The following is a 10,388-nucleotide window of genomic DNA, read 5'->3' as shown; positions in this document are numbered from 1 at the left end:
TTCACAGTGTAGAGTTAGTCATTTTATTGAAGTGAAGAATCTGAATGATTTGTAATATTTATGTTCTGTCAGGATGCGTTTCGTTACTTAAGTAAAGGTACCAATATATTAATGTAGAAATATCCGGTAATGTGAATTATTATCAGCTTTATAGAAAGAGACAGAGAGAGACAGGGGGGGGGGAGGAGAGAGAGTGAGATAGAGAGAGAGAGAGAGAGAGATTGAGAGAGAGAGAGAGAAACAGAGAAGGTTGGAAACAATATTGTGTATTATATATATATATATATATATATATATATATATATATATATATATATATATAACGACATTTCCATTTATATAAACAATATTTATGAATAGATTTATATATATATAGAGAGAGAGAGAGAGAGAAGGTTGGAAACAATATTGTGTATGATATATATATATATATATATATATATATATATATATATATATATATATATATATATAACGACATTTCCATTTATATAAACAATATTCAAAAATAGATTTATATATATATATATATAGAGAGAGAGAGAGAGAGAAGGTTGGAAACAATATTGTGTATTATATATATATATATATAACGACATTTCCATTTATATAAACAATATTTATAAATAGATTTATATATATATGAGAGAGAGAGAGAGAGAAAGAGAGAGAGAAAGAGAGAGAGAGAGAATATCATATTTCAGTGAACATGAAACAGCTTCAACATGTTTTTTCAGCTGAAACACGATATGAAACGATTTGGTTCAGATGGACGTAAAAAACCCCGAAGCAGAGCGCGAGAGGAATATGGTGTGTGTGTGTGTGTGTGTGTGTGTGCGTGATTGTGTGTGTGTGCATGTACATCAGCTGCGCAGCGTCCTCTCTTATCTAACACCCTGTTATGTAAAAGCAGAGAAGAAGAACTGCAGAGAGAGGAGGAGGAGGAGGAGGAGGAGGTCTATATTTGGATGAGATATCAGGTGATACGGTGCATTCATTGATAATCTGAAATGATGCTGCGCCCCAATTACCTCACACCCGGCTTTCTGCATTTAGGACATTTAAATGCAATTATCTACAACTTGTTTTAGATGTTAATCTTTAGAAAACACATTTTGAGTTTCATACTATTAAGACGTTGCAGGGCACATTTTTAATAAATTAATTGCTCTGTTCATGCAGCACAAGATAAAAGTGTTTATTAAAATAACATACTGATCGTTTCTGCAATTCATGGAGCTGAGTAGCATTTCAGGACATTTGGCATTTTTTTCACATTTAAATAATTCTATATATTTTTAGTAAATGCATAAAGTTATTTAAGAATAAGATTCAATAACACGCTCATCTATATCCACCGGTATCTCAAGTTATTGGCCATTAAAATACCAGGATGAGTCGGAGCCGCCTGGATGACACTGCCGTGTCACCGTGTGTGTGTGTGTGTGTGTGTGTGTGTGTGTGTGTGTGTGTGTGTGTGTGTGTGTGTGTGTGTGTGTGTGTGTGTGTGTGTGTGTGTGTGTGTGTGTGTGTGTGTGTGCGGTGGGTGGGACCACGGATCCCAGTTCACCTCTCTCTCTCCTTCCAGATCCGTCTCTCCACCTCTCCACCTCTCCTCTCTGCAGCATCCCTCCTCCCGCTCAGCCAATCCCTCGTCGGTCACGTGATCGTGTGATCACGTGACCGACGGCCACCAATGGCTCTCCACCAGGCAACCGGCAAAAAGAGGGGCGTTGTCCCTCCTCCTCCTCCTCCTCATCCTCCTCCTCCTCCACTTCTCCGTGAGTCTGGAGGAGAGTCGATGGCTGTGAAGGATCCGTCTAACCAGCCGAGACACGCTTCCTCCACCTCCTCCTCTTCCTCCTCCTCCTCCTCCTCTCCCAGAGATCAGAGGCTGCCGCTCCGTCTTTGACGACCTCTCCCTCTCTCTCTCCCTCCCTCTCCGCGGGGGGATGAATGGGGCGGCGATGGAGTGGAACCCGGCTCCGGAGCAGCAGCGCGCCGGCAACGCCAGCGACCCCCACCTCCCGCCCCCGCCCACCATCACGCCGGCCATCCCCCCCTACGTGAAGCTGGGTCTGACCATCGCCTACACCGTGTTCTACTCGCTGCTCTTCGCCTTCGTCTACGCCCAGCTGTGGCTGGTGCTGCGCTACCGGCACAAGCGCTTCAGCTACCAGACGGCCTTCCTGTCCCTGTGCCTGCTGTGGGCCGCGCTGCGCGCCCTCCTCTTCTCCTTCTACTTCAGGGACTGCGTGACCGCCAACGCGCTCGGGCCGTTCGCCTTCTGGCTGCTCTACTGCTTCCCCGTGTGCCTGCAGTTCTTCACGCTCAGCCTCATGAACCTCTACTGTGCACAGGTGAGAGAGAGGGGGCAGTGCTGCTGGTACCGGTACCGGCGGTGAAACTGGAAGCACAACGTTTTTTTTTTCTTCCCCTTTAATTTCTCTCCTCGGCTGCAGTGTAGAAGCACGCCTCCAGGGGGGTGGGGGGAGGGGCGTCAGTGCACTGCGACATCACAGGTGGGTGTGGTTACAGGCCACGCCTCTGACCACACCCATCGGTGTCGCAGCAGTCGGGAGAATTTCAACCAGCGGCGGTGGGAGGGGCTTGGCGTTACGTGTGGAGGCCGACCGTCCGGGTGGAATCGATCGGCGATCAATACTTTGTCTTTCTCATCCTGATCGTGGTCTTATCGACGTTTTGCGGACGGCTTCGTTACTTTTGAGCTCGCTGACGATTCTGGAGCCTTTTCGCTCGCGGCGAGGCTGAGCCAGCGACCCCCCCCCCCCCCTTTGACCCCCGATCAATCTCGAGTCCGTCGAGGATCGGCGACGCTCCCTTTATTACGCGAGCGATCGTTATCGATCCATTCGCCGATGGACGCTTCCCCGTTGAGAGGCATTACCTCGTGGCGATTTGAAGGCATCAGGCAAAGTATCGAGGGAAGGAAGTAAAAAAGTATTAACATGAGTTTAAAAATGTTTTTCCACATCGCGTATAAAAACTGTAATCCTCGTCCAGATCTTAAAGTCTCCAAAAACCTCCCACTTGTTCAGCCAACGTGCCGGTGAGCTTATTGACATCAACATCAACCAGTCAGGATTCCTTATGGAGAATAACAACAGAAAAGAAGAGCTCAGATGAGAGGCATGCAGTGGTAAAGCCATCTCGGGTTTCAACGTTTAACCTTTTATCACTAGCTTAAATGCTACTGGCAAAACGCCTCGGTCGTCGGGTAGATTTAAAGATAAGTTTTCATGGAATTTTGAGAAAAAGGAAATGAGAACTTCAGATCAACGAGCATTCTTTGTTCTTCTCGCTTCGCGAATGTTTTTATTTTGCGTTTGTTTCGCTGCCGGCGGTCTGGAAGACGGTTTACGGTTGACCAGCGAGAATTAAACGTCCACATTTCTAAATGTGCGGATCCTCGTGTTTGACTCGACGGATTGCCGGCGGTGGTCGACCCACAAGAAGATCCTCTGGACAAACACATGTTCAGCGATTAGCTTCATTTAGCACGTTTTTGATGTTTTTGACACTTTTGACCCTTTTTTTCCCGTGTTCCTGAGAGCTGAGGCGACGCAGGTTATTGTTATGTAACCGAAACACGCCGGTGTCTCCTTTCCTTAACGAGGGCACCTGCGGTCAGCGAGGAGGGAGGAATCGATATAAAACGAGCTGCAGATTGTTGTCTCTGAGGAAGTACTCAGATTACAAGTACGAATAAGAAGCTTGTGAAAATACTACAGGTGTATGTTCATTCAGAAAAATATACTTACAGAAATAAAATGTCCCCTGTGACTGTTATGCTGTTACATATTATATAATTCTATTATTAATACACATTAATGTAAAATCAGGATTTCACCGCCGTAGTTGAGGAGCTCCTTTGAACTATTAATGATTATATTATTTATATTCTGGATTAATCTGCTGATTATTTTCTCCATTAGTCGATTCTTTCTAAAAATAGTGAAAATAGTGAGAAATGCAGTTTAGTGAGCATTAGTGAGCAAACCAGGAAATCCCTGAAGTAGTTTCCGTTGGTGTCTAATCATTGTGCTTTCATGTCTACATGAGGAGCAGCTCTTCTTCACGGGGTCCGCCATGTTCCTACGGTGGCCCAGAACGGACAAACCGGCTCAGAGAGGGCCTTCCAGAGGGTTTCTATACGTCACTAGAAGGCGGCCATAGTTCTCTGATGCGCTTGGAAAGGGAGGGGTCAGATATGTGGAGGTTCATCTGACAATCTTGGCTTGCTGATTGCCACAAGAAACATTTTTTTAAAAACTGTCTACGTTACGACTGAATTGCCTTAATTGTCTTTTCCGGCAATGAGGCAACATTTTCGCTCCATCGGCGTTATGGCCGAGGCTGCTGGGACCGGATCGCTTTCACTGGGGTCGTGAAAACGTTTCCATTTTGGGAAACTACTTCTACTTTTCCTGGTCGTGTCTCGGTGGCCACGCCGGAGGGGCGTGTCCTCGTCGTTAGTCCCACGCACCGAGCTGGAAATCGTCCGATTGTTCCTCGAACTTAAACGTGCCAGATCTGAAAACCACGAGGGGGACGAGTCACACGTCTGCAGCTGTGAGTGTCTTCTAATCAGTCTTTTATTTCCCCCCCCCTCTCCCCCCACAGGTTTACTTTAAGGCCAAGTCCAAGTACGCACCTGCACTGCTCAAGTACAGGTAACTCTTCAGCCCACTCTTACTGCCCAACGAGTATTCACAAACGAGTGTTAAGCTCCGCCTCCACGTTTAAAACCCATCGAGAGGCTATTGATGGTGCATCTCTCCCCCCCCACACAGACTTCCTCTGTACCTGGTCTTCTTTGGCGTCAGCCTCCTCTTCCTGGTGGTGAACCTGGTCTGCGCCCTGCTGGTCAAGATGACCGCCGCCGACGTGAAGACCATCGTCCTGGTGAGGGTCACCATCAACGACAGCCTGTTCGTGCTCTGCGCCGTCTCGCTGTCCGTCTGCCTCTACAAGGTCGCCAAGATGTCGCTGGCCAACATCTACCTGGAGTCCAAGGTAACAATCCACGGGGATCCATTCGAGGGCGTCCCCTGATTGGTCCCTCGTGGGGTATAATCCAGGCGTTTCTTCCCTTTATAAACATCGCCTGGAAATATATACTGTGATTAAAAGGAATGGTAACGGCGGTACCTGTGTGTGTGTGTGTGTGTGTGTGCGCAGGGGACGTCGGTGTGTCAGGTGACCCTGATTGGCGTCATGGTGGTGTTGCTGTACGCGTCGCGAGCCTGTTACAACCTGGTGGTGCTCGCCCTCACCAACATCGAGACCATCAACTCCTTCGACTATGACTGGTACAACGTCTCGGACCAGGTGAGGGGGGGGGCTGAGTGAAAATATACACGATGCTAATACGAATACTCCTCTAGTACAAGTCCTGCACTTAAAACTACACAAAGTGCTTTCGTAAAATGTATCTAATATATCAAAAAGGTGTTTCTGAATTACACTGCATTAATGTGTGTGTGTATGTTTTTAAACTCCTTTACATCCCATTGGTTAGTTAAATCGACTTCAATGCATCTTATCCTATGAGGTCGTCATGTTTGTGGCGTCTCTGTGAGAACCTCGTATCTCTGGAACGAAAAAAACTGTTTCCATCTTTGTGACGAAGTATTTTCCAGCGTTATTTTAAAGAGTTTATTTATCTGAAGAAGTAGGAGGAGCTTATTGAAACAGAAAATAACTAGAATGGGCACTCGGTAGAGCGCATACCTTCGCATATCACAAGATTGGGCATTGAATTATGAACATGTTGGCATTAGTTGCATGCCAATTGGATAAAAATTGACCGTGCTATGGTAAAAAGAAGATTTTGACCTTTCCATGACCTTGACCTTGACCTTTGGCACGATCGATCCCAAAATCTAATCAAATGGTCCCCGGATAATAACCAATCATCCCACCAAATTTCATGCGATTCGGTTTAAAACTTTTTTTGTTATGCGAATAACACGCATACAAATAAATAAATCAATAAATAAATCAATAAATAAATAAACTAGAACGGGCACTCTGTAGAGCGCATACCTTCGCATATCACAAGATTGGGCATTGAATTATGAAGATTTTGGCAGTTGCATGCCAATTGGGTAAAAAGAAGATGGTGACCTTTTCATGACCTTGACCTTTGACCCGATCGATCCCAAAATCTAATCAAATGGTCCCCGGATAATAACCAATCATCCCACAAAATTTCATGCGATTCGGTTTAATACTTTTTGAGTTATGCGAGTAACACGCATACAAATAAATAAATAAATACACGGCGATCAAAACATAACCTTCCGCATTTTCAATGCGATGGTAAACATTCAACATCCTCTGGAGGTATGAGTTTTTACACGGACAGGAAGTAGATGAATCTGTACTATTGTAAATGTTGTGGAGTATAAGTACAACGTGGCGTGCAATGGAAACAGTCAAGTGAAGTACAAATACCTCAGATTCCCGTGACCCGACGTGTCCGCGCTCTGTGTCTCCAGGCGGACTTGCGGTCGTCGCTGGGAGACGCCGGCTACATCGTGTTCGGGGTGATTCTGTTCGTCTGGGAGCTGCTGCCCACCTCGCTGGTCGTCTTCTTCTTCAGGGTCCGCCGGCCGCCTCAGGAAAGGGTCAGTCCTCCGGGCCGGGGTCAGGTGACCTCCGACCTCTGCAGTGCAAGTCGGAGCTAAAACGCCGATGGTCGGTTAAATATCTCGAGCAAATATTGGATGACTTGTCTTTACATATTTCGAATATATTGATCTTTTCAATTTCATTTTAGAGCCATCATCAGATTAATATTTCAATTTGCTTGAATCAGCCGGAGACGTGCTAATGTAAGCTAACCCTCGGAAGTTAGCATCGCAGCAGAAACCCAATTGGATTTTTTTTTATACATTGGATTTTGGGATTTATTGATGAAAGTTAGTTCTGTGGCGAGCAAATGTTTACAATACTTAACGCGAGGCCGCCGTCGAGCAACATCGCGGTGGCGTGAGCGCCATTTTTACGTCAACGAGGCTGGAAAGGCAGACTAGTCGGCGGGACGACATTTTGTACCTTCGGTTAGCCGCTTATTAGCATCGTAGGCTACCGCCTTTTTAAAGACTTCAGGTTAGCCGCTTGTTAGCATCGTAGGCTACCGCCTTTTTTAAGACTTCAGTTTAGCCGCTTGTGAGCAACGTACCGCCTTTTTTTAAGACACGTTGAAAATCAAACATATTTGATAAAATATCCTCACCTTGTGTTAACCAGGGAGCTGGTTTTATGATTTCATTTATAAAAAAACACGTTTATTAACCCGTCGACTTCGAGACGAGTGTAAAAGTGTGAACTTGTTTCTTTAGCACTCATTCCTGCAGCATAGTGAGAAACACATTCACCATCTTTCCCAATATTTAACCTTCTGAGTCACTTCAAAGACCACGTTGTGCTCAGCGACTCGGCTCGTATTGCCCTCGACGTCCATCCATTAAATCCTTTTTCCACCGCCGTCGGCTCCCCAGTGAGTTCACCGTGAGCCTCTGTCTCCACAGAGCGCTGCCGGGATACCGAACCACGTCCTCTCCTCCAGAGGATACTTCTTTGACAACCCTCGTCGGTACGACAGCGACGACGACCTCGCGTGGAGCATTCCTCCCCAGAATGCAACGGCGAGGTACGAACGCCATCGCCCGAGTCACCGTGACCCCTACATTTAGAGAAATATAGATGAAAAAGCTGTAATCAATATTTATTTTCTATATATTTTAAATTGTATTCATCATTACTTAATACATAATATATAATATATGTATAAATATATAAGTATAAATTGGTATATATACATATTTATACATATACATTTACATATTTATATACATATTTATATATACATATATATACATATTTATATATATACTGTATATATATATACATATATTTATATATACATATATATACTGTATATATACATATTTATATATACATATATATATATACTGTATATATACATATATATACTGTATATATATTTACATATATATATACATATATATATACATATTTATATATACATATTTATATATACATGACATATATATACATATTTATATATACAGTATATATATACATATTTATATATGTATATATAAATAAATATAAATACATATATGTATGTAAATATATATACATATTTATAAATAAATATATACATATATATATGTAAATATATATACATATTTATATATACATATATATACAGTATATATATATATACATATTTATATATGTATATATATATGTATATAAATATACAGTATATATATACATATTTATATATGTATATATATAAATATATGTATATAAATATATATATACATATATTGACATTATTAATATTAATACAACTAATAATAATAATGCATTAATAAACTAGCTAACGCTTGTTTGTCGTCCCTCCGTCAGTCTTTCCTCCGACTGCTACGACTGGGGCAGCCGCCACAGCAGCTTCACGGTTCACACCGCCGCCGACGACCAGCGGCTGACCGCCACCGCCGGAGAGCTCCACCCTTACCCATAATGCCCCTCTTCACTGTACAGCGTCACTCTGCACTTTGGCACCCATCGGTTGTTGTTGTTGTTTCTTGTAGAAGTTTGTGGACTCACGGTAAAAACTTCAGGGGGGGACGTACCAGGATGTTCATCGGGGTTCATCCACGGAGTCGGGACCATGAATGTCTGAAACAACCCGTACGCAAATGTAGATACATCACTCATGAATCAGGAATGAACCTCTGATCCATCCTCTTGGGAACATGAAGACATGAGACAGATATCTCGAGCCATCAGATAGATGGAGGAATCTTTCATTGGAAGAATGAAAACTTTGACTCGCTGGTGTCAGAGGATCATCAGACTGTAGGTTCATCCTCTGGGGAACATGAATGAAGACAACTATGAAACAATCTATCAGATAGATGGAATATTTATTCAGATGAAGGACAAATTTGACCTGCTGGTGCCAGAGGATCATGAAACACTGTAGGTTCATCCTCTGGGGAACATGAATGCACATTATTCTGAGCCAATCCATCAGATAGATGTAGCGATCCTTAATGAGATTCATGAAAAAGTTGACCTGCTGGTGTCATCAAAGTATTTAGGTTCATCCTCTGGGGAACATGAATGCACACAACTCAACAGATAGATGTAGGAATCTGTAATTAGATGAATGAAAACCTTGACCCGCAGATGTCAGAGGATCATGAAGACTGGGTCCATCCTCTGGGGAACAAGAATGCCCACAACTTTGAGCCAATCGATAAGATAGATGTAATCTTTATTCAGATGGATGAAAAATGTGACCTGCTGGTGTCAGAGGATCACCAACATCTTTAGGTTCATCCTCTGGAAACATGAACAAATGAAACAGATATATTGAGCCATCAGATAGACGTAGGAATCTTTAATTGGATGAATGAAAAAGTTGACCCTCAGATGTCAGAGGTTCATCCTCTGGGGAATATGAATCATCATTTAATGGACGGTGCGAACCGATTAACTGAAATTATGATGATCACAAGAGGTCCAACTCGTCGTCTGACCCCACGCTTCATACACAATGTCGTGATGAACGTTTCAGATGTTTCTGCATTTTTTTTAGTTTTTTAGAGGTTTTTTTTCTTTTTTTTCTCAGCGACGATTCTTCAATTTATCTGGAAATAATTATTCTCACTTAAGACAAAAACTCCAGATTTTAACGTGATTGCCAGGAGTCCTCCCAGTTGTTTATCTGTTCACATATCAGATGTACATATTAGAAATCAGAGATTATGTGATTATTAATGTAGTCTAGTTTTTAAACCCTCGGGATCGGCTCGTATGTTTCATTTCGACGATCCGTGAGTAATTTTTTAGGTTCTTGACTGTAAATACATCATAACACATACACACACACACACACACATGCACATACATGCTGTGTTTTAAGTCAACATAATCAATATCATGTAAATATTAGCTGAACACCTTTGTCGTTTTCTATGTTTACCTCCAAAGATCCGTGTCATAGTAAGTTATTTAACGGTGTTTTCATTTGACTTCTTTATGAATAAATACAATTAAAAACATTAACCTGTGAAATTATTTGAGTTTTGATACATTTCAGATTTACATAAGTTGCGACATCTTTTAAAACTCTGGAAAACTGTTGAATCCTTTAAATCCGATTTAAACAAAGTTTTTTATTTTTGTGTTCGTGACGTGACGACATAAAAAATGAATACATTTAAAGTCACCAGTGCAACAAACATGCGTTAATTTAGTTATTCATCAACCTGGAGTTATTTTGCCACCAACAGGTCAGACTGTTGTATCTCAAGGGT

General features: G+C 42.6%; 1 protein-coding gene across 1 annotated transcript; it reads left to right on the top strand.

The window, feature by feature from the left end:
• Positions 1 to 1,842: 1,842 nt before the first annotated feature.
• LOC130191054 (G protein-coupled receptor 137Ba-like) lies at positions 1,843 to 10,137 on the top strand. The gene is made up of 7 exons (XM_056410715.1): positions 1,843 to 2,360; positions 4,645 to 4,694; positions 4,815 to 5,037; positions 5,203 to 5,352; positions 6,525 to 6,653; positions 7,560 to 7,681; positions 8,470 to 10,137. The coding sequence occupies exons 1-7, from the start codon at positions 1,953 to 1,955 to the stop codon at positions 8,582 to 8,584; spliced, it is 1,197 nt and encodes a 398-aa protein (XP_056266690.1). The 5' UTR covers positions 1,843 to 1,952; the 3' UTR covers positions 8,585 to 10,137.
• The last annotated feature ends 251 nt before the right edge of the window (positions 10,138 to 10,388 follow it).

Source organism: Pseudoliparis swirei, unplaced genomic scaffold (assembly GCF_029220125.1).
Source record: "Pseudoliparis swirei isolate HS2019 ecotype Mariana Trench unplaced genomic scaffold, NWPU_hadal_v1 hadal_26, whole genome shotgun sequence".
NCBI classification, from domain to species: Eukaryota; Metazoa; Chordata; class Actinopteri; order Perciformes; family Liparidae; genus Pseudoliparis; species Pseudoliparis swirei.
The sequence above is the reverse complement of the archived record's forward strand: the minus strand, read 5'-3'. Positions and strand labels throughout refer to the sequence as shown.

Excerpts from the sequence above, each read along its gene's own strand:
- LOC130191054 (XM_056410715.1), top strand. The coding sequence starts at position 1,953 with ATGAATGGGGCGGCGATGGAGTGGAACCCGGCTCCGGAGCAGCAGCGC. Across the intron at positions 2,361-4,644 it reads TGAACCTCTACTGTGCACAG|GTTTACTTTAAGGCCAAGTC; the intron begins GTGAGAGAGAGG and ends CTCCCCCCACAG. Across the intron at positions 4,695-4,814 it reads CCTGCACTGCTCAAGTACAG|ACTTCCTCTGTACCTGGTCT; the intron begins GTAACTCTTCAG and ends CCCCCCACACAG.